Here is a 27,331-nt window from a genome sequence, read left to right on the forward strand (position 1 = left end):
CCTCTCTGGGGCATAGCCTCAGAGTTCCCCCTCCCGAGAGATGGAGGAGAGAGGCTTCCTTGAGGTTTGCAGGTGGGCCTCAGGGAGGAAGCAGGAGGTGGAGAAAAGGCTCTCCACCAGCCCCATGGGACCCAGGGAAGCCTCTGCTGCTCTCTTCTGTCCGTCTGTCTGTCTGTCTCTCCCTCCTTCCCATGGTCTACAATTTGGCCATGTAGCCAGTGCCTGAAAAGCCTCAGTGCAGCTGTGCATCCTAGCACCCGTTCTCTCTCTAGGCACGGCCTCTAGTTCTGAATAAGGCTGAACTGAGCTCCTGAGGGCCTGAGCGTCAAGTCTAGCTGGAAGAAAGAGCATGGGTGGGCCATCAGCAACGTGTCAACCTTGCGGGTCTGAGATTGATGCCAGGCACAGACCCCCAAGATCCCCGTCAGCTGCTTCTGGAAGGCTGAGGTCATGGATGTAGGCGGTTCCCGGGGGGGGGGAGGCCCCAGGCCATTGGCCCATCCTGCAAGGGCATCATTTCTCCCAGCCTCCTAGAAGAGGGTATTTAATATATTGTCGTTCTATTCTGTCTGTGGTTGTTTTGTGGATTCATCCCCCTGTATCTGTGCATTCTGTTTATAGCGATACAGCTTGGTGTCCTGGTTAGGAGTGTGGACTAATAATCTGGCAAGCCAGGATTGATTCCCTGCTCCTTCCCCACATGCAGCCAGCTGGGTGGCCTTGGGCTAGTCACAGCAGTAATAAGGATGTTCTGACCCAGAATTAATCTCAGGGCTCTCTCAGCCTCACCCACCTCACAGGGTGTCTGTTGTGGGGAGAGGAAGGGAAGGTGACTGGAAGCCGCTTTGAGACTCCTTTGGGTAGAGAAAAGCGGCATAGAAGAACCAAGGGGCTTTCCGCACTCCTTTAAAATTGCACAATGGTTAATAATTGAAATCGCTACAGTTTTGCCGTTATGCACAACGTCGTTGACAATCTGCCACACACCTGAAACCGATCCGCAAGAAGCGCTTCGTTGTAGCGCTTTCAGGGAAATCCCAAAAAGTGGATTCACCCTCCGGAAAGCGCTACACTCCTGCAACCAATCTGCAACACTAGCGGGAAAGTTCTGTGCGTTATCATTGTTGCGGTTTCTGCAAAGTCCCTCCCCCTGGCTCTCTCCTCTGATCTTCCGGCGAAGCGATCGCCATTTTTTTTTCTCCGAGCGAGCGGAGATCAACGCACCGGTGAGCCTTCGTTTACCCAAGGAGGCTTCCCCGGCTGCAGTCCCTCTGTTTAAAGTTACTAAGCACAAGCATCATAGAGGCCCATTTGCTGGTTTATTTTCACTTTATTTTTCACACTGTTTTTGGCTGAAAATCACGCCTGTGAGGGGGGGGATTTTTTTTTCACTCGGGGGGAGCGTGGCAATGATGAAACGGCAGCTCAAACACCACCTGCTATCTGGATGGGTCTCTCCCTTGCAATGGATCAACGCAGATTCCTTGCAACCTGTGTGTGTGTGTGTGTGTGTTGTGTTTTTAAACCTTCCTTAAAGGGAAAGGGGCTGTTTGGGAGCATGCTAACGGCCGCCCATTGGCTGCTTGACGGCCAGGGGCGGGACGAGCTAGGCAATTTTTGCCGAGGCCGGAAGCCTGTGGGAAACGATAGAAACGCAACTGGATTCCACCACAAAGGCAGGTATGCATAACGACGAATTCCACTATTTAAAATGACGATTTTTCGTTCAGCAAATTTGCTACATGGATCCCGGTGGCGGAATGGCCCTTCTCCTCCTTCTTCTCCTTCTCCTCCTTCTTCGTGGCGCTTTTCCAGCCGGATCAGTGGGGCCGCCTTCCCCCCAGGCAAAGCCGCGCTATGGGGCTGGGGGGGGGGGGAAGTGCTGCAGGGGCTGCCGGCCCGGATCCCGCCCCCCCTCCCCCCCCCCGAGAGTGTCCCTGGGGCTGGGGCTGGGGGGGGAGGCGCTCCCTGCATCTCCCGGCGGGGAAGGACCGGGCCGCAGACCGGGGGGGGGGGATGCTGCAGCCCCCCCCCGGCGGGCCCCCCCTGGGCGATCCGTTCACACGCCGCCCACTGACGCGCGTTTGCAGCGGCCGGCCCTGCAGGGCGACTCCCGAGGAAGAGCCGCCTCGGCTGCAGCGCGGGAAGGGTTAAGGGCAGCGAGCGCCGGGCTAGAGCGGCCGGGAGGGAGTTCCCAGGGGAGCCGCGGCCCGGGAGGCCTCCTCGAGAGTAAGGCGGCGGGGCGGGAAGGCCCGGAGGGAGCGAGGCCTCGCAGTCGTCCCCCCCCCCAGGAGAGGCCTTTCTACGGGGAGGGGGCTGATCTCTGCCTGCTGGAGGACTCCCGTCCCCCCCGGCCGGGAGGTTGGCCACCCAGCAAGACACAGGTTTTCCTCTGCCAGCTCATGAGAGGTTTTTTTTTTGGGGGGGGCAAAGAGAATCCGCGTCCTTCAGCAGGGCGGGGGCGGCTTTAATTTCCCAACCCACTGGGGTTGCCAGCCTCCCGGTGGAACCGGGAGCTCTCCTCCTATGACTCTCCAGACGACCGGCCGAGATCAGCTTCCTCCGGGGGAGAGAATGGCTGCTTTGGAGGGGGGGTTGTGGCAGGAGGCCCCGCTGAGGTCTCTCTCCCCCCCAAGCCCCCCCCCCCCAGGCTCCGCTCTCCAAAATCCCAACAGCAGGGTCCCCACGGGGAGCTGGCCGCCCCAAAACAAGCCAAGAGCTGCTCTTTTCCCAACCTCAGCTGCTCCTTCTCCTCGGTTGGGGGCTGGCTCAGCTGGGGGCAAAGGGGCCTCCACTCCCAGGGACAGACTGAGCCAAGAGACCCTGAGGCTAAGCTAGTTCACATCCCAGGGAGATAAATAGTTCGGTTTGTGATTCATGCCGATCAATCAGGTGAAGCCCAGACGTGAATCTCCGCTCTCTTTCATTTTCCATTCCATGTGTCTCTCCTTCCCCCCCCCCCCAGGGAGAAGACTCCCCCCATAGCCAAGGCATAAAGACATCATCGCAGAACCTGAGGTGACCCGAGAGATGGAAGAGCAGAACCCAGAAGGCCTTCGAACTGGCAGGACAGCCAGGAAAGGCCCCCATCCCCCCCAGGCTGGGAATGGACTTGAATTCAGGGGAAACACCGGGCCAGAGACCCTGGCTCAGGACACCATGACCTCAGACGGCCATTGCCAGCGCTTCCGGCACTTCCGCTACCAGGAGGCCGCTGGGCCCCGGGAGGTTTGCAGCCGGCTCCACGGACTCTGCAGCCGCTGGCTGGAGCCGGAGAGGAGCACCAAGAGGCAGATGCTGGACCGGGTGACCCTGGAGCAGTTCCTGGCCCTCCTGCCCCGGGAGATGCAGGGCTGGGTGAGAGGATGCGGGCCGGAGAGCAGCGCCCAGGCGGTGGCCCTGGCCGAAGGCTTCCTCCTGAGCCAGGCCCAGGAGGAGAGGCAGGCCGAGCAGGTGAGGAGGGGGATTCCTCCAGGTAGGTCCAATTTAAGCCATGATCTGTGCCTTATCCTAAGGTTTCCCAGCCAGAGATTAATCCAGGTGTTAATCATCCCAATGGGAAATTTAACAGCCTCCTTCAGCAGCCTCTTGTACTAGAGAATTTCCCATCCCTCCAGAATACTCCCCAGGTCTGCTGAGAGGAGGGGGCAGGGCCCCTTGCTTGGTCTCTTCCGTTCCATCACTTCCCCCTCCCTCTTGCTGTGGTTTCAGCTATTGGGGCCATCCGTGAAGGTGGAAGCTACAACCTCAGCGGCGGAAGGAGCTCCTTCCGAGGAAGGGCAGAGGGCGCAGGCCGTGGAGCGTGGCCAAGATGCCCTCTCCGCTGGTAAGGACTCATCGTGCCCGGATGGGATTGGGGCACCCTGTGAATTGGGTGGGTGCAGAAATCTGGTCAGAGTTAACTTGTGGCCCTCAGTGTTCACTAACTGTGATGCCTCGAAAAGGACATTGGTTCATGCTGCGTCTGGCTGCAATCCCGGTTCTGCTGTTAGCGTGCCAAGAGACATGGTGAAAACTCCCCTGTTAGACCCTCAGGTCCCCGGATCTTCTCGTGTCTGGGCCAAAGAGGATCATGACGTATCCTGCAACCTCATTTCCGCCCCCCTCTTTCCTTCCCCGTCGGCCGGACACAGCTCTCCCCGAAGCCTGAGATATGTCGGCATCACTGCTGATCCCTGAGGCTCACAGGCCCCGGGGCTTCTCTTCGGCCTCCGTTGCGTGTCCACAGGGGAAAGTTTCGCAACTCTGGGAAGGGGGTGTGCGAAGCAAGGAACGAGCAGACCCACAAGCAAACACCCTCCCTCCTTTGTCTCGCTAGCAGGTTGTGAAGAGATGATGTTGGACCATCCTCTTTCCAGAAGAGAGGAAGCAGCTGCTGTACCTCCAGTCCAGGTAGGAAAGGTGAGCAGGGGACAGCCTGCGTCCCTCCTGCCTTCTCAGGGGGCTTCTGCTCCGGCGGTTTCTACAAGGGGTCTGGGCGAGAGGTCCTCTGATCACCTCTTCCCTCTCACAAAGGCAGACGACTCTTTTCCATCGTTCAAGCTGTGCCTGGTGTGATCTCTGAGGGGGGGGGGGGGTCTGCTTTCTCTTCCAGGGTCTCCCCTCCTTCTCCTTGGAGGACGTGTCCGTCTCCTTCTCCCCGGCCGAGTGGGCCCTGCTGGATCCGGCCCAAAGAGCTCTTTTCAAGGAAGTCATGGTGGAGATCTCCGAGAAGGTGGCCTTTTTGGGTACGGATCTGTCTTGGGTGCCGAAGGTGTAAATGGCTGCCCATGGGATGTGGCCTGAATCAAAAGAATGAATAGGAGGCCTGTTTTGAGGCCTGTCCCACGACTTAGGAGATCTGCAAACAGGTCCAGAGTATTCTGGTGGAATACTGAGAGAGAGGGGGGGGCGCAGGGGCCCTTCAGTCGCTGTTGGTTCTGTCTGGTCTCAACCAAATGCCTGGCGGAAAAGCTCCCTTTTGCAGGCCCTGCGGAACTGTTTAAGCTCCACATGGGCCCTTCCTACCCAGCCACAGGACCTCCGTCTTTGAAGGATTGAGCTTCAGACAACTCTGCTTGAGCCATCTCGTCACTGCTTCCAGGCATCTGGCTAATGCTTCTGGGGGGGAGTCAGGGCAGCCATCCATCAGGAGGAAGAGCTGGGTGTCATCTGCATAATACATCCGAATTGTACTTAAGCACCCGAAGAAGCATACTGCTTGATGGAACTTCCCAGAGGCTACTAAGAGCCTTCTGATTCCCCCACCCCTCCTGGTTACACCACTGGATAAAGTCCCCAGAATGAACCAATGACCGCATTCTTGAGTCCAGCCTTGAAAAACATAACATAAGGAAGGCACCTGCAGTGAGACTGAAGACACAAACACCTGCAAGGCGGACCAGGTCACTTAATAATCACATGAAACCTTCTCTCTTTCTTTCTCTCTCTCTCTGTTTTCAGAAGAAGCTGGAAGGAAAGGAGGGACTTTGGGGGAGACCAGCTACAGATTTTCATCGAAAGGAAGTCTGGAGCCATGTCCAAGAGGATCCCAAGAGCAGATCTCCTCCCCAAACTTGCTGGCTGAGAGTGAGTGTCCTTCACGGTTGTGTCCCGGGAACAGGCAAGGAATAACCAAGGGGGGAATTTCTGATTAATTTCTCAGCAACCTTTGGTTTGATGCCCCCACACAGCCACTGGGTAAGGAGGGAGGGAGGCCGTCTGGGGGCCTGAAATCTCAAGGCTCAGAAACTCCCTTCAGGCCAGCACTCAGCGGTGGCTTTGCGGAGAGGGCTTGAGGGATCCCTAAGTGCTAGAGAGTTATGGGGAAGAGGGAGGGGTGGTTAAGATCAGCCAAGCTGGAGGAGCCCAAGGGCCGTCAGTCCCTTCCTACGGCAGGCACACCGATGCCTTTGGACCTTTCCAGATTTCTCAGGTGCTACCAGGATCTCTCTGTTTATACCAGCAGAGGACAATCGGAGTAATTTGGAAGGAAAGGAACTTCATCAGCAACCGCCAGACAGAGTTAAGAATGAAGACTTGGAAGAAAACCTCACAAATACAAAAAGGCCTAAGAGAAAGAAAGGCAATCATATAATTGGGAGGCCAGTTGGAAAAAAGCATAGTGCACATTTTCCAGAGCACAGGATAATGAAGGCAAGTAGATTTGTTCAGTGTGAAAAGTATATCAAAAATAGATCACAGCTCTTTCAACACCCAAAAATACAAAAAGGCAAGAAACCTTTTGAATATTCAGTTTGTGGAAAGCGATTCAATCAGAGTGGCACTCCTCAACTGCACAAAAGTACTCACACAGGGGAGAAACCTTTTGAATGCTCAGTGTGTGGAAAGCGATTCGGTCGCAGTGCCCGTCTTCAAGTGCACCGTAGAATCCACACTGGGGAGAAACCGTATGAATGTCCAGTGTGTGGAAAGCAATTCAGTTGGAGTGGCAGTCTGCAACGGCATCAGAGAATCCACACAGGGGAAAAACCTTTTGAATGCTCTGTGTGTGGAAAGAGATTCACTCAAAATAGCAGTCTTCAAGTGCATCGAAGAACCCACACAGGAGAGAAACCTTTTGAATGCTCAGAGTGTGAAAAAAGATTCCACTGCAGAGGCTATCTTCAACGGCATCAGAAAACCCACACAGGGGAGAAACCTTTTCAATGCTCATTGTGTGGGAAGAGATTCAGTCAGAGTGTCCGTCTTCAAGTGCACCAAAGAACCCACACAGGGGAGAAACCTTTTGAATGCTCAGTGTGTGGAAAAAAATTCAATGAAAACGGCACTCTTCAAGTGCACCAACGAACCCACACAGAAGAGAAACCTTTTGAATGCTCAATGTGTGGGAAAAAATTCAGGGAGAATGGCACTCTTCAAAATCATCAGAGAACCCATACAGGCGAGAAACCTTTTGAATGCTCAGTGTGTGGTAAGGGATTCAGCTGGAATCAGAGTCTTCGAAAGCATCAGAGAACCCACACAGGAGAGAAACCTTTTGAATGCTCAGAGTGTGGAAAGAGATTTCGTTGGGAACAGTCTCTTCAACACCATCAGAGAAACCACACAGGGGAGAAACCTTTTGAATGCTCTGTTTGTGGAAAGAGATTTAGTCAGAATAGCAAACTGCAAGCGCATCAGAGAACCCACACAGGAGAGAAACCTTTTGAATGCTCAGAGTGTGGAAAGAGATTTCGTTGGGAACAGTCTCTTCAACACCATCAGAGAACCCACACAGGGGATAAACCTTTTGAATGCTCTGTTTGTGGAAAGAGATTTAGTCAGAATAGCAAACTGCAAGCGCATCAGAAAACCCACACAGGGGGGAGACGACTGAAGATTGCGCCGTGCTAGCTCCTTCCATAACGAGCTCCCGAGCCAGGCAGAGGGCCAGGGGCAGAAGCACCTGGCGGACCTGAGCAGGATGCGCAAATCTCACTCACCGGTCGCCCCAGGAACCAGGAACGGCATCCTGAGGGTCCTACAGATCCGCGGAGATCAAGTTCTCTGGATCACCGTTGCCTGTGCTCGGGGTCATAATGGCGTCCTTGTTGTAAATAATTCTCTAAGCTTGAAACGACCAGCTGATAAAAGCCTGCACTTTTCCCAGACCATTTTTTTTCCAGCTTGAAAAGAGCTGAAGACTGAGGAATGCAAAGACTGTGAGTTTTCTGTTTGATTTCCTCTTCTTCAAAGCCAGGCATCTGCCCCCCCTCCTTTCCCCCTAACCAATTTACAAGAAAATTCATTCTTCGGACGGGAGTCAAGCCAGCTAAATACACTCGTTAAAACTAACAAAAGAAAGAATTTAAGAATTTGTTAACGAGAGCTCAGCGGGAGTTCCTGACAGAACACGGAGATCATCTTAATTGATAATGTCTGATCGCTCGAACTCTCGCGAGACGCCCTGTGACTGTATACTGTATACAGAAATGGAAAATCCAACTAACGCACAGATGTTTTATTTATTATGCAAAGGCAACTTAGAGATACTGAAAGTAGTCAAAAAGGTTGAAAACGAAATTCAAGATACCAGGAAAGAGCTCTCAGACAGAATCGACGGTTTGAAGAAAATAGCTGATGAAAACACAAATCAGCTGGCAACACACCAAACGAGAATCCAATGTCTGGATGTTAACCAACAGGAGTGGGGGAGATGATGGCAGACTATACTTTCACATGTATCAATAATTATTTGGCTAGCTGGTAGTTTCTCTTTCTTTTCATCTTATGCGATGCGAACCGAGTACGTATTTTTAAAGATAAGAATGGACTGTGCTTTCACATGTGTCAACGATTATTCTGCCAGCTGGTTGTTTCTTCCCCCCCATCTTTCTGTGAGTGCTTTATATACAATAAAAATAAATAAAATATATTTTTTTAAAGAAAACCCACACAGGGGAGAAACCTTTTGAATGCTTAGTGTGTGGGAAGAGATTCAGTCAGTGTAGCACTCCTCAAAGGCATCAAAGAACACACACTGGGGAGAAATGTTTAACTGCTCAGTGTGTAGAAAGACATTCAGTGTAAATTGGACTTTTCCAAAGCATAAAAAAACTCACACAGGAGAAACACCTTGAATGCTGACTGCATAGAAAGAGGTTGAGGTTGGTAGCACCCTTCAACAGCCTTAGAGAACCCAGGTACTACTCACTGTTTCAGCTTATCTGCCACTCTCACTCATTCTGACAGCCCCACAACGGGCAAAAACACTTCCTTTCCCCAATCCTGTGAGTCCGTATACAAGTTGAGGATAACAGGTATCTATAGCCTCTCTGCTTCTGGCAGATACCTTGTTGTGACAAGACAACATCCTTAATTCAGTTTTAGATGACAGGCAGTTCTCGAGAGGCATCTCCCAACCCAGCCTAGCCTGCTGTGAGCTTTTTTGGGTGTCACCACCTTGCAGCCGAAAGAATTCTGGCAGTAGGAAGTGTTTGGGTTGAAAGGAACACAACCACTACGTTTGAGAGGATCTGGCCCCTCAATCTGATCCAGAATTGTGGAAGTGGGCTGGGATCCGTGAATCTTGTGAGGAGGTGCTTATTCCCCAATCGTCCTTCTCGCTGACCCTCAGAGAAAGAAGATTCCCTCCTGCTCTGATACCCCCCAATGCCATGAACAAGGACCTTGAGTAAATCCTGTGCCAAGGCTGACTCTGCATCATGGACTCCTCAGAGGTCCCCTTAAGTTCCTCCTCGGAGAGAGTGTCTTTGTGCAACAGGCTGAGAAAACTCATCCCACTATTTCCTCGTGGAAACGTGTCTTCATTACGGTTGTTGGGACGCCTGGAGGTGGGGAGGCATCCTGCCTCTTTCTCAGAGGCTTCGTGTGTTCAGATGGGCATCTGCATTGAGCAGGTGGTTGGACTAGGTGGCCTGCATGGCCCCCTTCCAACTCTATGATTCTATAAATTCCGTCCCATAGTGCTTCTGTCAAAGGGAGAAAGCCTTTTTTCTTCCAGGTATTTGGCAACCCTAGATTTAAATATTTCTATGACTCAGAAAATGAAATTCAGCTGAGGAAGGGCCATATCTCATTACAGATATTGTTACTTTGTGTTTCCTGACAGACCCCAGAGTGTCTCCTCTTTTCCTGCTTCATTCTGTCCTTCCCACCCCACAGCCGGGGCGTATAAGGGCCTGTAAGACCGAGTTCTTCCCCCACGCTTTTGGTTGGGGCCATTGCTCTAACTATCAGATGAGGGCCCTCCCATGGAGAACGTCACAAATGGGAATCCACCTGAAATAAAACTGCACTAATTTTACTGCTGAATATGTTAGCGCTAATGAGATGTTTTTAATGTTTAATTAATTTCTACAATTGTTTTTATTGCTGTACACTGCTCTGAGACAGCTTTGGAGGAGTGCAGCAAAAATCATCAAATCACTCTCACTAAACCTTATGAAGTTGAACTTAGATTTACTCTGATATTGAACTGTAGATTTTCAGTTCTTAAGCAAAACTTGCTATCAATGACATACTTTTGTTGAAGGAAGAAACTGTGACAAGTGTATTAATTCTCTTATGTTAATTGTTATTAGCCATTAGTGCCATGCAGCATTTCTCTTTGTGTGTGTCTCCCCCCCCCCCGCCCCCGGGGGGAGCCTGGCATCCCTGCACCTCCAAGGGATGCAAAGCCAGGTCTTTTCTCCAGAGGGACTGATCTCTGTTCCCCTGAAAGGCCCTGCCATTCCAGCCGATGACCTGCAACCCCAGGTCTCAGCCTCCGACATCCTGCATCCTCCCTGCCACAGAGTCCCCCTCCCAAGCAAGCCCTTTCATCAGGAGCCTGGAGATGAGGAGTTGTTGTAGAGTTGCCCCTCCCAAACCGCCATTTTCCTCTGGGGAGCTGATCTCCCCACAGAATTGTCCAATTCCAGGATATGTCCTGGTTGCAGCTGGAGGTTGGTGACCCCTGGGTCAGGAATGGTCCTTGAGGTTTGGAGGGGGGCCTCAAGAGTCCAGGGGTGGGCTGCAGCTTTTGCCACGTAGCCCCCAGGAAGCCACGGTGCAGGTGGGCACCCTAGCACCCATTCTATTCCTCGGTACAACAGGCGTGGCCTCCAGTAAATAAATATTTCTCTGCCTTCCTGTCTCTCCTCCTCCGGAAGAGCCCTGCAGGATGAGGCCAATAGTCCATCTAGTTCAGCATGCTGTCTCACACCTTGGCCAACCAATTCCTCTCGATAGAATCATAGAATCACAGAGTTGAAAGGGACCTCCTGGGTCATCTAGTCCAACCCCCTGCACTGTGCAGAACACTCCCAACCCTCTCGCTCATCCACTGCCCTGAAGAAGTTCCTAATACTTAGTGCAGTTCCTAGGTGGAACAGGCTTCCTCAGGGGGTGGTGGGTTCTCCATCTCGGGAGATTTTTGAAAAGAGGCTGGATGGCCATCTGACAGAGAGGCGGATTCTGGGAAGGCTCAACGGGGTGGCAGGGGGCAGGGGGTGAGCGAGGGGGTTGTGGGAGTGTCCTGCATGGTGCAGGGGGCTGGACTAGATGACCCAGGAGGTCCCTTCCAACTCTGGGATTCGATGATTCTATGACTGATTTAAAATAAAAATCTTAGACGATGACCTTGAGTGACCCTGGCCTGGAGCCCCGGATTTCCTCTTGACACCTGGACTAACCCAACTGGGGGAGCCCAGCTTTGAATCAGACTCTGGTGGGTTTCTCCGTTTTGGTTTGGAAGCAAAGCCCGGGCGGGCTGACACTTAAGCGGCGGCGCTTCTGGGCCCCCGAAAGCCCCCCTGGCGCTGCGGGCTCCGGGAAAGCCCCGCGGAGGGCGGCAGGCAGGTAGGCGTGGTTGGGCAGCGCAGCTGGGGCACGCCCACCCGGGCCAGCCAATCCGCGGCCTCGCTTGGGAAAGCCCCGCACGCCGCGTCAGAAGACCGGGCAGGGCTCAGCGGGGGCTCGGGGGGGGGGGGCGAGCGGGGCGGGGGCGCCTCTCTGCCGCGGAGGCCGCACGGGAGGTGCTCGGAAGGTGCCCAGGGGTGAGGCCCGCCGCTGCCCCCCTGCCCCATCTAGTCCGCGCAGTCCCCTCCGGCCGACTCTGCTGCAGCGCGGAAAGGGTTAAGGCCGCCGAGCCCCGGGCCGGAGAGGCCGAGCAGGGGGGGGAGACTGGAGGGAACAGCCGCGGGAGCAAGGGGAGGGGGTGCATGGGAAAGGGTCAATTTGGGGCAACCTGAGCGGGGAACGAGGCCCGGTCGCAGTTCCGGGAGATTTCCCGGCGTCGCCTGGAGGATGGCAACCCCGTTAGGCGCCCTCCTCCAGGCCTTTTGGCTTCCCCGGAAGGGAGCATCGGACCCCGGGCAGCCCCTCCCCACCACCCCTTCCGGGATTCGTTTTCAGGGGCTGCTGAACTCTTCGGCTGTTGCCTGGATCTGACCTGGGGATGCTGGAGCCGAACCCACAGCTGCGGGCGCAGGCAGAGCTCCTGCCCAACCCTGCAGGCCCGGCGTTGGCATAGGGGTCTGGGCCAGACTGAGCTCCTGGGCTGAGTGGCTGAGCTAGTCCAGGGGCTCTCTAAACCAGCCGGGCTTCTGATACGGGAGCAGCATCTCAGGCCTGGTCTGCGGATCCCTGGAAGGCCTTTTCTCTGCTCCACCAGGAAGCTTCTCCTGCGTAGGAAGGTGGGCGGTGTTCAGGGGTGAGTCTCCGCTCTCTTTTGTCTCCCGTGTCACTGCCTGTCTCTCCCCGTTCCCCGCAGGGAGAAGCCGCTCTTCGTAGCCAAGGGACTGAAGGCAACATTGCAGGGTCTGAGGTGACCCAAGAGAAGGGGCAGGAGATGGAAGAGCAGGACCCAGGAGGACCCGGAACCAGCAAGGCAGCAAGGAAAGGCCCCCATCTCTCCCAAGCTGGGAGCACAGTTGGATTCTGGGGAAGGGCCGGGCCAGAGACCCTGGCTCAGGACACCGTGACCTCAGACGGCCATTGCCAGCGCTTCCAGCACTTCCGCTACCAGGAGGCTGCTGGGCCCCGAGAGGTTTGCAGCCGGCTCCACGGACTTTGCAGCCGCTGGCTGGAGCCGGAGAGGAGCACCAAGAGGCAGATGCTGGACCGGGTGACCCTGGAGCAGTTCCTGGCCCTCCTGCCCCGGGAGATGCAGGGCTGGGTGAGAGGATGCGGGCCGGAGAGCAGCGCCCAGGCGGTGGCCCTGGCCGAAGGCTTCCTCCTCAGCCAGGCCCAGGAGGAGAGGCAGGACGAGCAGGTGAGGGGGGTTCCTCCCCATAGGTCCAGTTCAACCCACGATCTCTGGCCTTATACAAAAATTTCCCTGCTGGACATTTGTCGAGTTGTTAATTATCCAAATGGGAGAATTGGCAGGACCCCTCGCTTGGTCTCTTCCGTTCCGTCACTTCCCCGTCTTCCTCGTTGTGGTTTCAGCTATTGGGGCCATCCATGAAGACGGAAGCTACAATCCCTGCGGTGGAAGGAGCTCCTTCCGAGGAAGGGCAGAGGGCGCAGGCCGTGGAGCGTGGCCAAGATGCCCTCTCCAGTGGTAAGGACACATCGTGCCTGGGGCACCCCGTGCATTCAATGGGTAGAGAAATCCAGAGTTAATTTTCGGCATTAATTGCTGGAATGCTCTAAAAAATGAGCTTAGACCCATTAATGGAGAGCCGATTCCTGCCATCAACTGAAGTATTAATTCCTCACCTTCCTTCCACAAGAGGAGGTGGAGGGGGCTCAAAAGCCTCTTCAGCCTGGTGAATGAAGGGGCTTCCACCTTCTGGGGCAGCAGAGCTCCGAACTCCAGGCTCCGGGGCCCAGGGATGATGGGAACGTGGGACTTCTGCCCGTACCTCGAAGGGGAGGCATCAGGCCGCTGAGTGAAACAGGATGGGGCAGTAATGGGGGGCAGCCTGTTGCCTCCCCCCCCCCACCCCCTGCGTGTCCAGACTCACTCAAATCACATCCAGGCCGAATAGGATGGTGACCTGTCATGCGACGGCATTTCCACCCCCTTCTTCCTCCTCCCCTGGGCAGAAAGAGGTCTGACAGAGGCCTGAGATACGGTGGCAGCGTGGGTCATCCCTGCTGCTTCTCTTCTGTCCCTGTGGAGTGTAGACAGGGCGACGTTTCACAGCCCTGAGAAGGGGGCGTGTGGAGCAAGGAGCCAACTAGCAAACACCCTTCCTTCCCTCCTTCCCTCCTTCCCTCCCTCCCTCCTTCCTTCCCTCCTTCCTTCCTTGCTTCCTTCCTTTTTCTGTCTCAGTAACAGGCGGTGGAGAGGGGCTGCTGAGCTGTCATCTTTTCAGACATGTGGAAACGGCTGCTGCACGTCCAGTCCTGGTAGGAGAGAGGTCCTCTGAACTCTGTTCCCTTCACCCTCCCCAGTCCAGACATCCTCCTGTCCCTTCCCAGAAGACACCCGTCCAATCTGCAATCTCTGGCAGGTGTGATCTCTGACGGGGGGAGGGGGGTCTGCTTTCTCTTCCAGGGTCTCCCCTCCTTCTCCTTGGAGGACGTGTCCGTCTCCTTCTCCCCGGCCGAGTGGGCCCTGCTGGATCCGGCCCAAAGGGCTCTGTGGAGGGAAGTCATGCAGGAGAACGCTGAGAATGTGGCCTTTCTGGGTAAGGATCTGTCCTGGGTGCCGATTGTGCCAACTGCGGCCCTGGTGATGAGGCTGGGATCAAAGTATTTCGTAGCAATGGACCATTTGGAGGCTCTGTGGGGAGCGGCTGTAGAGCATCTTCTCGGCCGGCAGAATGTCGCAGGCCCCCTTCCCAGCATCTCCAGTCAAAACGGTCAGATAGGCGGTGATGTAAGAGATCACGGACTGAGGCAGAGCTCAGCTGTGGCTTTTGGGGAAGGGGGGAAGGAATCATTAAATGCTACCTATTTAAGGGAAAGGCGGTGGTGGTCAAAATGAGCCAGGCATGAGGTTAAGGGGCCTTCCTATGGCAGGCACATACATCCCTTTGGATCCTGCCAGATTTCCCAGGTGCTACCAGGATCTCTGTTTGCTCCAGCAGAGGAAGGTCGGAGGAAAGAGGAGGGCGAGGAACTTCGTCAGCAACTGCCAGACAGAGCTAAAATTGAAGACTTGAAAGAAAACCACAGAAATCAAGAAAGTCCTAAGAAAGGCAGCAGTATCATTGAGAGACAAAATAGAAAAAAGCACAATCCACGTTTTCCAGAGCTCGGAAGAATGAAGGCGAGTAAATCCATTCAGTGTGGAAAGTACTGCAGAAACAGATCACAGCCCCTTCAGCACCAAAGAATACATAGCAGAAAGAAACCTTTTGAATACTTTCTGTGTGGAAAGGGATTCGGTCAGAGTGGTACTCTTCAACCCCACCTAAGTACCCCATACACAGCGGAGAAACCTTTTAAATGTTCAGTTTGTGGAAAGAGATTCTGTCAAAGTGGCCACCTTCAACAGCACCGAAGAAGCCACACGGGAGAGAAACCATTTGAATGCTCAGTGTGTGGAAAGAAATTCAGTCGGAGTGGCACTCTTCAACTGCACCGAAGAACCCACACAGGGGAGAAACCTTTTAAATGCTCAGTTTGTGGAAAGAGATTTAGTCAGAGTGGTACTCTTCAAGTGCACCAAAGAAGCCACACAGGGGAGAAACCTTTTGCATGCTCAGTTTGTGGAAAGAGATTCAGTCGGAGTGGCACTCTTCAAGAGCACCAAAGAACACATACAGGGGTGAAACCTTTTAAATGCTCTGAATGTGGAAAGACATTCAGTCGGCATCAGCATCTTAAAGTGCACGAAAGAATCCACACAGGAGAGAAACCTTTTGAATGTTCTTTGTGTGGAAAGAGATTTAATGAGAATGGCCATCTTCAGAGGCATCAAAGAACCCACACAGGGGAGAAACCTTTTGTATGCTCAGTGTGTGGAAAGGGATTCAGTGAGAATAGCACTCTTCAACAGCATCTCAGAACCCACACAGGTGAAAAAACGTTTGAATGCTCAGTGTGTGCAAAGAGATTCAGTGTGAGCATCAGTCTTCAACAGCATCTGATAACCCACACAGGGGAAAAACCATTTGAATGCTCAGCATGTGGAAAGGGATTCAGTCGGCCGAGGCATCTTCAAGAGCATCTGAGAATCCACTCAGGGGAAAAGCCTTTTGAATGCTCAGTGTGTGGAAAGAGATTCATTGTGAGCAGCTGTCTTCAACAGCATCTGAGAACCCATACAGATCAGAAACCTTTTGAATGCTCAGTGTGCAGAAAGAGATTCAGTTGGAGTGGCAGTCTTCAAGAACATCAAAGAACCCATACAGGGGAGAAACCTTTTGAATGTTCAGTGTGTGGAAAGAGATTCAGTCGGAGAGGCAATGTTGTAATACACCAAAGAACGCACACAGGGGAGAAACCTTTTAAATGTACAGAATGTGGGAAAAAATTCAGTCTGCATCAGCATCTTCAACGGCATAAAATAACCCACACAGGGGAGAAACCTTTTGAATGTTCAGAATGTGGAAAGAGATTCATTCAGAGTGGCAATCTCCAACACCATCAGAGAACCCACACTGGGGAGAAACCTTTTGAATGCTCAGAGTGTGGAAAAAGATTCAGTGAGAGTGGCCATCTTCAGGTGCATCGAAGAACACACACAGGGGAGAAACCTTTTGAATGCTCGATCTGTGGAAAGAGATTCAGTCAGAGTGGCAGTCTTCAAGTGCACCAAAGAACCCACACTGGGGAAAAACCTTTTGAATGCTTAGTGTGTAGAAAGAGATTCAGTGAGAGTGGCAATCTTCAGCAACATCTGAGAATCCACACAGGGGAGAAACCTTTTGAATGTTCAGTGTGTGGAAGGGGATTCAGTCGGCCTAGCCATCTTCAAGGGCATCAAAGAACCCACACAAGGGAGAAACTTTTTGAATGCTCAATGTGTGAAAAAAGATTCACTTGGAGTTGTGATCTTCAAGAACATCGAAGAACCCACATGGTAGAAACTTTCTGAATTCTCAGAGTGTGGAAAGAGATTTGGTCGGCCTTAGACATCTTCAAGAGCATCAGAGAACTCATGCTGGAATTAGAAACCTTTTGAATGTTCAGTGTGTGGAAAGAGATTCAGTGTGAGGAGGAATCTTCAGTAGCATAAAATACTGATGTAGGAGAAACACTTTGAACACTTTGTTCTTAGAAAGAGATTCAGGTTGAGCAGAAGTCTTCAGCAACATCAAAGAACACACACACTGCTCAGTATGTCCAGTGTCCTGCTGGTGTGAGTCTTTCTGACATCTACAAAGCTGGCAAAATAGCCTTTCCTTTCCCAAATCCGGTGAGGAAATGAACAACTTAAGAGTATATCTACAGCCTGTCTACTACTGGCATAAATGTCATGTGACCAGCTGGTATTCTTGATTTACAAACAATTTTAGATGACAAGCAGTTCTTGAGAGGAATGACACAACATTAATCTCTCCCTAGGCCCGCCAGTTATGAGCAGTTCTGAATTTCCTGCATTCTGCAGGAAATTGTACACACTTAAGAAAGTGGATAAAAGTTAAAACTGTACATTTATCATTTATTTATTTATCATAGTGCATATGATATGTGTAAAATACGTACATGCTGAACAAAGTGCATAAGACGTGAACAACGTACAGTCCATGTGACATGCAGATCGCATTTTCTCTTCTTTTCCCGTCCAGCCATTTCAACTGCGTCTTTTGCAACATGGATAGAATGTAATATGTGCCTTGAGCCGATGTATTTTACCATGTGTGTGTGCATACTTCAGCCGGACCACCAAAGAAGGTCGTTGTGCTGAAACGTACCTGGTCTGGGCCGCTGGGTCCTTGTTTGTGAGGTTAATATTGAGGCCTTATACTGTTTTTAACCACCTTTAAAAATAAATATATGTTATTATGTCTAATTTTTCAGTGTGAACCACTCATCACACCTGGCTGCAGGTTGAGATTCATTGAACCTTTCTGGTTTCTTTCCAGCTAAGTATTTTCTCCTCTTTTTTTCTCTGAGTTGGAATCACCCTCAGCCCCGTCCTGAGGCCCAGAGGCCTTCCCAGTGGGGGTCTGGGGCTGCCCGCTGGTGTTGGAGGCTCATCTGTTTAAAATGGGCAGAGAGCGATGCCAGGAAAGATAATGGAAACACCCCCGACACTCATGGCTCTGCGCACAGAGAGGGCAAGCTGATATGGCCACATTGACCAACCCCCCTCCCCCCCAAAGACCCAAGGGCCAGGGAGACACATGGTTCTCAGGCATGCCTCACTGGGAGGATCGTGGCATGAGCGACAAGACCGCCAGAGTAAACAAACCAAGAAGGGCCCCAGATGTGGGCTTGAGTACGCATCTGCAGCCGCGTTTTGCAAAGTAGACCCCCAGGGAAGGAACACGGCTCTTCCACCGCATCGCCCCTGCCCCATCCGTCCACCTCTCCCTCGGCAGAGGCCCCTGTAAACCTCTGCCCGCTTTCCTCTCCCGCGCTGCGGTTTGGGTGGGAGGAACAGTCTCTTTTTGCCGGGTGAGAGAAGGACAGACCTCCCCCTGGCTGGCCAGGTGTTGCTGGGAGCCTGTCCCTCCCCAAATCCTCACGTCCCAACTGCCAGTGGCCTTGTTGTTGGCTTGTCTCCTTTCTGGGTCGGAGCGGAGGCTGGCGGGGCAGGCGGGCCCAGGCACTGCTCCTGCCTCACCAAAACCTCCTGATGGTTGTGGAGCAATTTTTGGAGGTGGGGCAGCAAGACCTGCTGGGGAGACCATTTCTGCCACTTGCCCCAAGAACAGGGGGAGCTTTCCGGCCTCTGCAGAGCAGGTGAGGAGGAATCAAGGCGGGGAGGGCCAGGGCAGAGAGATTGAATGTTTTCATAATATGGCGTGTAACGAAGCCAGGAGAGCCTAAGATTGTATGTTTAGAGGAGTTTTGCCATGGCCTGCCCCCACGTCAGGAGACGGCTATGCCTTATAGATGGCTGGGAAATCCCTGGAGCCTTTGCAGATAGTCAAAAGCAGGATATAAAAACCGGCTCTTCTTGATGAAATGTGACTGCACACGAATGCTTACAGCTTGGATATAACTTCCTTGGTCTTAAAAGTGGCACACACAAATTTTGTCCTGCTGCTTCAGACCAACCCAGCTACCCAGAAGAATCCATTTCTAAAGGTAAAGGTAAAGGTGTCCCCTGTGCAAGCACCAGGTCATGTCTGACCCTTGGGGTGACGCCCTCCAGCGTTTTCATGGCAGACTCAATACGGGGTGGTTTGCCAGTGCCTTCCCCAGTCATTACCATTTACCCCCCAGCAAGCTGGGTACTCATTTTACCGACCTCGGAAGGAAGGAAGGCTGAGTCAACCTTGAGCCGGCTGCTGGGATTGAACTCCCAGCCTCATGGTCAGAGCTTCATACTGCATGTCTGCTGCTTTACCACCCTGCGCCACAAGAGACCCAGTTTCTAAAGGCCAATGCCCTTCAATATAATTATTCAACACCTTAGCAGAGTCTATAGGACAGGCCCTTAAATAGTTGGCTACCACATCGCCCTTCATCCGTCTCCTCTCCAGCCTGAACAAACCCAACTCCTCCAGCTTTCCCTCATGTTGGAATCTGCAATGTCTGTAGGGTGCCCGATTCAGCAGCATAGGAAGAATATCCCACAGGGGACATTGGGGGAGGTGTGCAGTTAGCAGATTTATATTAGGAACTTCCTGGTATTTTTCAAATAATCTCCTCCAGTCTCCTGAATAGCTCAGTTGAGCACCCTTTCTTCATGAATGCTTTCACAAGAACAGTTAAACAGTTAGGACTATCTCTCTCCTCTCTTCTTTACATAGCTGTATCTCTTCTCAATAAAGCTATATATTCTTTAGGCGGCCAGTGCCTGACTCCTTCTTTGCATATTTAAACTCTGCAAACACCTCCAAGACTTGGTCTCCGTCTCCGTTGCCCTGTTCTGGAACAAGAAAGCATAATGGTTCCAGCACTGGACATGGGAACTCCCAGTTCAAACCACGCCTCTGCCAGGGAAGTTTGCTGGGTGACTTTGGGCCGGTCACTCTCTCAACCTCGTAGGGCTGTTTTACGGATAAAATGTGGGTGACCCTAAAGTCTTTGGAGAAACAAAGCTGAACAGAAAGATTACCGACAAGAAGAACTGCACAAGAACATCATTATAATTTACATGGTTAAACAGGATAAAACCGAGTATCATAAAACCAGAAGAAGAGCCCCGCTGGATCAGACCGGTGGTCCATCTAGCTCAGCCTCCCGTCTCCCACAGTGGCCAGCCAGTTCCTCTGGACAGCCAACCACAGGGCACAGAAGATGAGGCCTTTCCTATAGTCTTCCCTCCTGGGGCCGGGATTCAAGGCCTTACTGCCTCTGACTGTGGCAGTTCCATTTGTGGAAGTCACAGTAGCCTCTCATGCGTTGAAATATGCCAGATCGGCAGTGCCTGTGATCCAAAGCACGTGCAGAGTATCCTAAAGGGGGCATTGGACGAGAGGTGCAGTTAGCATAGTCAGGTTAGGAACTTCCTGATATTTGCAGATTGTCTCTTCCTGTGTCCAGATTGGTTGAGCTGGAGACTTCCTGCTGCTTTGAGCATATTTCCTCCCTTGCTTGCCTCCAAAATTAATAGTTCTGTAGAGCCTGTAAAACTACCGGGCTTACGGGAGATGGTGGGTGCCTTCCATTGTTGGCTTCCTGACCTACCCAAGTCATCCTCTTCAAGCAACTTCTCTATAGACTGTCATCTTTGTCTTTTTACATTACTATTTTTTACCAATTTTATATTAATATTTATTATTCTTTGTCACTGTTGTAAGCCCTGAGCCCACTGTGAGATAGGTGGCCTATAAATCGAAGGATGAAAGAAGAACAGTTAGTCAGTTAGGTCTCACTCTCTCTCTCTCCCACTCCCTCACAAACCTTGTTTCTCTTAACAATAAAACTATTTTTTTCCTTTTAAGCAGCTTGGTGTTCCTCCCCTTTTGCATATTTCAATTCTGCCAACACAATAGGCCTAACAATACAATTAAATCATTCACGGTTAATAACGCCAGTCGGTCTAGGCTGTGGATTCTCTTCTTCCTCTTGCGGACAACCCAAGAAAAAATGCCAGGCAGGCTCTGGGTGGCACCCTTGCCTTGAGATCAGGCACGGCAAAGCTTTTCCCAGTTGCCTTGGAGACGAGGGCACTCCCTTTCTCCGAAATCTCCTTTCCTTTCCCTGCAGGTTTCGTTTCCTTTCCCCTAGCAAACAGGTTCAGCAGTGTGTTTGCTGGTGATGGATTTCAGAGGAGGTCCCGGGAGAGGAATGGCTTGGTCCCCGGTGGCGAGGAAGTGGGCAGCAGAGATGGAAGGGCCCCAGGTGTCCTCGCTGACCGTCGGCATCTTGCTGGGGGTGGCCGTCTCCGTCACCTTATTGCCAGGTGAGCGGGAGCGGTTGGGGCACCTCTCCTTTGCCGTTCAGTTTATTGTTATTGTGGGGTTCGTCCAGGAGGTTGTAGGTGTTAAAATTAGGCTCGTGGGTCTATGTAATTTAACTCAGAAAGGACAATCACGACTTGTACAGAAACTGTTTAGACACGATTGGAATGTTCTTCAAAGAGACGCTAGGCGGAAATGTTCCCCACTGCCCTTCAGAATTAAATACTTCCCTGAATCCGATCTGACCCTGTGAGCAGTTCCTAAACGGGGATTGTGTGTTGCAACACACAACCACAAGCTCAGATGAAGGTTTGTTCCCCCCCCAAATAACTTCAAGTCAATCCTGCTGTGACAGCCGAAGTGAACAACTCAGTTCTTTTTCACTCTCCAAAATATGAAGCAGAAAGAGAAGCGATCCTGAACTATTCATCCTTTTCGGATACTTTAAGATCTGGTTTTTTTTTTAGCAGCTTATGCGGAAATGTTGTTGTTGATGCGACAAACTTCTCTCTTACTGTGCTTTTTAAAAACTCCTGGACTTTTAGGGGTATGGCTAATGGGCTATTGTTAATTAAACCTTATTAAACTGGAAATGAAATATGGTAGCCATAGGCCATAACCACCCAACAGAGGCACCGAAATATTACAATTCTTGGAGGGTCCTGGACTCTGCCTCTTTGCTGCTGCTGCTGCTGCAGACAGACTAACACGGCCACCCACCTCATTCCAGAAACAGAAACTCCCTTCCCAAAAACATTTCGGTGGGGCAGATGAGTGTCCTCACTGGGGCAGGATCATAACCTGTCATGTATCCCCCTTGGCCCTGACGTCTCTTCTTTTAGCTTCTGGCCAGCTGGCAGGGGCTCATGGGAACTGTAGTCCACAGACATCTGGAGAGCCACAGTTTGGCCACCCCCCCTGTCTCCCACCCAAATACTAGTCAGGGGCCACCCTGCTTAGCTGCAGGGATCTGATGAGGTGAGGCTGTCCTGGCTTCTCTAAGGACTCAAATCCAGCGCTTTGATTTTCAGACTTGAAAAAAGCTGCCCTCTCAAAGGGGAAGGACTGTTGGGTCGTTGGGTTTTCTTCCGTCATCTTGTCTTCCCTCCTCCCCTCCCCCAATTTCAGCTTTTGTCCTGTGTGTGAAGTTCCTCGATGTGGTGATCGTCTTGACAAACATGCTGCTTCTGGCGAGATTCATCACCTCGGTCATCAGTAAGTGGAAAGCAATGGGCAATTGGGGGGGTGGGGTGTCACCGGGTGGGAGAGTCTGACGAGGCTAGATCCACGTCTGGGTGCTCTGTGGGGAACAGGAACCGCCATGGGTCCCCTGGGGATGGGGTCCCGAAACAGCAGCCAATATCAGTTCTGCCTGAGCTGTAATTCCAGGAGACCTCCGGGTCTGACCTGGAGGCTGGCACCCCTATTCCCACCTCACCCATCATGGCCAAAACACATATGCAATGCAGCCACGCCGTCTCAGGCCCTAGCCATGCCACCCGAACGTCTCCCAAGCGGATGGGAAGGCCTTTCTCTCTCCCGTGTTCCTCTTCACAGAGCCCGTTGTCAAGATTGCAGCCAAGGACCATCCCAGCCTCGTGAACCAGATGAGAATCATCTTCTTCTTAGTCCGTAAGTGTCTCAGTCTGCTGGAACCTGCCTGATTCCAGAGCATACGGAGACTATCTTGCAAGGGGCATTGGGGAAGATGGGTGGTTCGCCTCCTCCTTGGCATTTCCCCAGGAACCTCCTCCTGGGCCCCCCTGGACTCAGCTGCCGCTCCCTTGCTCCTTGGAGCACACTTCAGAGGGACTGATGTTTAAAGAAATGACGACCACCTTCTATCGATTGAGCACCGCCTGGGGCAGTGCCTGTGATCCCGCCTCTGCCCACTGCTCTTGAAAATCACTCTGAGGGCTGGGAGACTGTGAAGGATGTCTCTGTTAAGATTGGGCCATCCAAGCTCTGCACCCAGGTGCAAGATCAAGGTGTGTACTTTCTGAGCCTCTCATCCGGCGCCTTGCCAGCAGAAGCCCCTGTGCCAACAGCTCTTGGGGAGGGCTGCGGGAGGGCATCCTGGAGCTGACATTCTGGAATTGGCTTAGGCCTCTGCGCCGGCCCTATGAGGTAGGCATGACGTGGAGGTATAAACTTCTGTGTGAGACCTGCAGATTTGGAGATATTCCCCCTGTGTTTATAGTTTGCGGCAGTAAAAAATAAGAGTTTAAAAAGGTTTTCCTGCTCAGTGTGTCCAACTTGGGGGGAGGGGTTAACAGCATTATAAAACCATACAATAAATAGGCATCTTATTAAAACCTGCCTCCTGATAGGAATCCCCTTGGGGATATTTCAGTGCTCCGTTGTCGGTTGTTTCATGGGGGGAGGCCGGAATTTCTTGGCCTTTATTTCTGGCGGAACAGCTCAGTTTGGCTAAGCTCTCTAGAACTGCGTTAGATCCTGAAGGGCCCTGGTCTCCTCGGGCAGAGCGTTGCCAACATGATTAACCACATGACTGCTATATTATGGACCAGTCTCCTCATCCCTTTTTAATAAGGATTGCAGGCTGGAGATGTGCTGTCATTCCAGGGGACCCCCAGTTCCCACCTGGAGCTTGGCATCCCTAAATGGGAATGTGGCCCATCCCTTCCGAAATCCGGGCTCCACCCCCAGTGGCCCAGGAATTCCTTTGCCCTAAATTCCCTCTCCCTTCCCTCCATTTTGCATTCAGTGTCCAATGAGAGTCTGCTCTTCGATGGCCTGTTGATGGCTCTGATGCTGTCTGGGATCTTCATCTTAGTCCTGGGTAAGTACACGGGGAGGGGGGGGCAGTTGATCAGGAGGGTTTATATCTTTCTGCAGGAAGCAGGGGATTTGGGGGGGGGGAGTAGGGTTGCCAGATCTAGGTTGGAAATCGCCTGGAGGTTTGGGGGTGGAGCCTGGGGAGGACAGGGACCTCAGAGGACTCCTACAGCAGCTGTAGAAAACTCTTTCCTTTGAGTGAGGACAGCCAGTGGCCCCGCCCACTCTGAAAATCTCTACAGGTGCCAAGTAAGAAACAGTGCGTAGGTGGAGAACCCTGCATGAGAGTGTCTCTCTCTGACTATGTCGGCCATGGATGGAGCAGAGTTGTTCTCTCTTGCCCCGGAGGGACGGACCAGAAACAATGGGATGAAATGAATGCAAAAGAAATTCCGTCAAAACATCTGGAAGAAGTTCCTGACAGTTAGAGAGGTTCCTCAGTGGAACAGGCTTCCTCCAGAGGTGGTGGGTTCTCCTTTGCAGAGGCTGGAGAGCCATCTGACAGAGAGGGTGATTCTGTGAAGGCTCAAGGGGGTGGCAGGTGACAGTGGATGAGCGAGAGGGTTGTGAGTGTTCTGCATAGTGCAGGGGGTTGGACTAGATGAACCATGAGGTCCCTTCCAACTCTGTTATTCTGTTATTCTATGTCCTGGACACCAAATCCATGTCATGCAGAGGGCCAAACTAGACATCTTTTGCTTGTGGTCTTGTTTTGTCATCAGTTTCTCACCTTTTCCCAACCCGTCCTCTCCCCCAAGAAGCCTCTTCACCCATTTTCATCCTTATAGCAGCCCTGGGGGGGGGGGGGCTTTTACCCACCCCATAAGCCTCCAGAAGGCTCAAACGGAAAAGAGAGGAATTCTTCCTCTGTCCATCAAATGTTAATCTCAGGTTCATGAGACCTTAGGCTTGCCTTAGGGATGGGCTTAACCATTCAATAGTCAGCATTCTAATTGCATTTATTATTTAGTGCAAGGCGTGTGTATTGTGTAACCAGGAGATCCGAGGGCTGTCCGCCAGCCGGGCAAGGGACGTTCAGAGGGGCTTTGCCATGCCCTGCTTCTGCATCATGTCCCCAAGTATTCCCTGGAGGGACCCCCACCCAAATCCTTTGAGGTCTCCCATCCAAATACTTCCCTGCATGTTCCAAGGCAAATTGAGGCTGCATAATCCTGGGGTCGAAACCTGAGCTTTGCAAACTCTGCAGGTGTTTGAAGCTCACTTCCGTAACAGGGGAGATTTGGGGTGGGGGTGGGGGGCTGTTCCAGTCAATAATTTAGCTCTTGTTTCCTGTTTTGCATGTAGTGTCTGGTGTGGGGGCCCTTGACGTAGGACTCAGCTCCCTCGCTGTGGCTCCTGCCTTAACACTGGTGAGAGTCACTACAGCGTCTGTCAGTAAGTGAATGGCAAGTATGTCATAGAATCATAGAGTTGGAAGGTACCCCCAGGGTCATCTAGTCCAACCCCATGCAGAATGCAGGAAATTCACAACTACCTGCCCATCCACAGTGACTCCAATTTCATACCCAGATGATGCCCCCCCCCAAAAAAAAGCCCAGAATCCCTGGCCAGTCTGGACTGGAAGAAATCCGTCTTTTGACCCCAAAGTGTCAATTGGCATTTCTCTGGACATGCAAGAAAGGACCACAAGAGCCACACTCAGACACCGTCCCTTCTGCCCCCCCCTCACAATCCGCTTGGGAAGAAGGGGGCGGAGGGGGGACATGTAGTATGCTCTGTGCTACCCATAATTCCCATCCAAAACTTTTCATAGCGCCTTGTGGTGGAAAACAAAGCCGCCTGCACTGAAACCAATACCAGATTTTGCATTAATGTCAAAATTTGCAAATTGTAGCCGATGATGAAGATTGCATTCAAGCGGTTTATTGAGGAATTAGATTCCGACAAGTTGCCATGTTGGTGGGAAGCAAGAGTATAAAGTTCAAGTCCTTTAAGACCAGCATAGTTTAATTTTGGGAGAAGGTTTGGGGGGCATGCACACCTCTTCCGAATGCCCACCATTAAGTTTTGTTGGTCTCGAAGGTGCCACTGGACTCAAACTTGGTTTAATTGTGAAACGGCCATTGTTTCTAATGCACTGGAATCTGTGGGCAAAGTTCAACCCTGTACACTTTTTTCTCAGAAGAGAACAAAAATCCAGGAGCTCCTTAAAGACTAACGGCAGGGGAGGAGCTTTCCGGAGTCACTGCTCACTTCCTCAGACCCCGAAATAAGTGTGCCTTGACTCACAAAAGCTCCCCCCCTCCCACAGATTTTGCTAATCTTGAAGGTGCTGCAGGACTCCTGTTCTTTTCTCTTGCTGCAGACAGACTAATATTGTTCTGTTTGTGGCTCCTTCCCAGACAGGATCAAAGCAGGCAGTGTCATTGACCAATGCATGGCTGGATCCCTTCTGCAGGATCAAGTCAATTTAACTGAAGCTGACCAATAGCACGTCCTAGCAAGAAGATCCATTGTTTGCCTCTGTATATAAGTCGGGGGTTTTCAGGGGGGTTCAGTTCCGTTTTGCCTCTTATACTACCATGCTGAGATCACAATAAAGAGCTGGTTGACCACCCAGTGGTCCTGGCTTCCTTTGAACCCATGGATTTAACCAAGATGCCCCTCCCCCATCTGAAATGGAACTTGGCTTTGTCTTCCCCATTCAGATAAGAAACCATAAAAATGCTTGGAATGAGGAACAAGGACCCAGAAGAGCTGTTCTTCTTGGACATTAGAGAATTCATCCAGGGGGGGGGGAGAAAGTTATGCTTCCTTCAGAGGACATGCAACAAAGAATCCACAGAGGAAGAATATTTGGAGAATCCCATGGATGCTTGGTGAATGTACAGAACTGCCGGCCAGATACAAATCTTTGGGCCCAAGGAAATCATGTCCAGGTAAAAATATACCAAGGACTGGATCACGGCTTTCTTTAAGGCCCTTCGAAGTCTGGGACCCACATATCTGAGGGACTGCCTATCAACTTGTGTCCCCCGCAGGGCTTTGTACTCTGTGGGTACTTGTTGGTGATTCCTGGCCCTAGAGAAGCACGCCTGGCCTCGACCAGGACCAGGGCCTTCTCTGTCTTGGCCCCAACCTGGTGGAATGAGCTCCCGGAGGAGACATGGGTCCTGTCAGAACTTACGCAGTTCTGCAGAGCATGCAAAAGGGAGCTCTTCCACCAGGCATTTGGTTGAGGCCAGGCCTCCAGTAACATCTAAGAAATGCAACCCAAAACACTCTCCCTGTAACACCAGATTCTGGCTTCCATCAGGGGAGGGCAATATGGGAGAAGCCTGAAGGATGTGGATGTTTTAAAAAAATAATTGTATAATTTTAATCTGTATCATTTTGTGTGATGTACACTGCCCTGAGACGGCTGGGCCGGGAGGGGTGGTCTGATAAATCAAATTATTAGTAAATAAAATAAACCCTAAGACAGACTGCAGTTGTTACCCAAATCTCGCAAAAGGTCTGAGCCATCTTCCCAGGTGTTTGTCGGTGCACAAATCCCACCTCCCTGGCAACCTCCTGGGGGGCTTGGCTCCCCGAGGGATCCGCCTGCAGCCTCCGCCGACACTGGAGAAAAGAGTGACCAAAGTGGAACTGCTTTAACTTCTTTCCAGCTTCCCAGGACATGATCTCAGCACATTTTAAAATTGCATTATGGAAAGATTAAAAAC

General features: G+C 51.9%; 2 protein-coding genes across 15 annotated transcripts in view; both read left to right on the forward strand.

Annotated features, from left to right (window-relative positions):
- Positions 1-17,338, forward strand: part of LOC143833904 (uncharacterized) — a 36,935-nt gene extending 19,597 nt beyond the window's left edge. For 2 of the 10 annotated variants that reach the window (XM_077330184.1, XM_077330185.1), the window contains exon 6: positions 14,466-17,338. In XM_077330184.1, coding sequence (XP_077186299.1) covers positions 14,466-16,420 — 1,955 coding nt within the window. In that variant the 3' untranslated portion in view covers positions 16,421-17,338. Of the gene's footprint in view, positions 1-1,580; positions 1,681-2,965; positions 3,454-3,711; positions 3,827-4,318; positions 4,402-4,594; positions 4,728-5,442; positions 5,569-5,944; positions 7,305-11,419; positions 11,481-11,603; positions 12,698-12,873; positions 12,989-13,705; positions 13,783-13,930; positions 14,064-14,462 lie in introns of those variants that run through there. The other 8 variants (XM_077330199.1, XM_077330192.1, XM_077330193.1 and 5 more) reach the window with 8 other exon arrangements.
- Positions 17,339-17,480: 142 nt separating this feature from the next.
- LOC143834123 (uncharacterized) lies at positions 17,481-27,085 on the forward strand. 5 transcript variants are annotated; one of them, XM_077330729.1, is made up of 6 exons: positions 17,481-20,848; positions 21,975-22,061; positions 22,404-22,478; positions 23,575-23,649; positions 24,951-25,055; positions 26,315-27,085. In XM_077330729.1, exons 1-5 carry the CDS (start codon positions 20,704-20,706, stop codon positions 25,046-25,048), a joined length of 480 nt encoding a protein of 159 aa, XP_077186844.1. In that variant the 5' UTR covers positions 17,481-20,703; the 3' UTR covers positions 25,049-25,055; positions 26,315-27,085. The 5 variants fall into 5 exon arrangements, with proteins under 5 accessions (XP_077186844.1, XP_077186843.1, XP_077186842.1 ...); XM_077330728.1 differs by having other exon boundaries at positions 24,951-25,051; XM_077330727.1 differs by having other exon boundaries at positions 24,951-25,040.
- Positions 27,086-27,331: the final 246 nt, after the last annotated feature.

The sequence above is a fragment of the Paroedura picta genome, chromosome 3, assembly GCF_049243985.1.
Source record: "Paroedura picta isolate Pp20150507F chromosome 3, Ppicta_v3.0, whole genome shotgun sequence".
NCBI lineage: Eukaryota > Metazoa > Chordata > Lepidosauria > Squamata > Gekkonidae > Paroedura > Paroedura picta.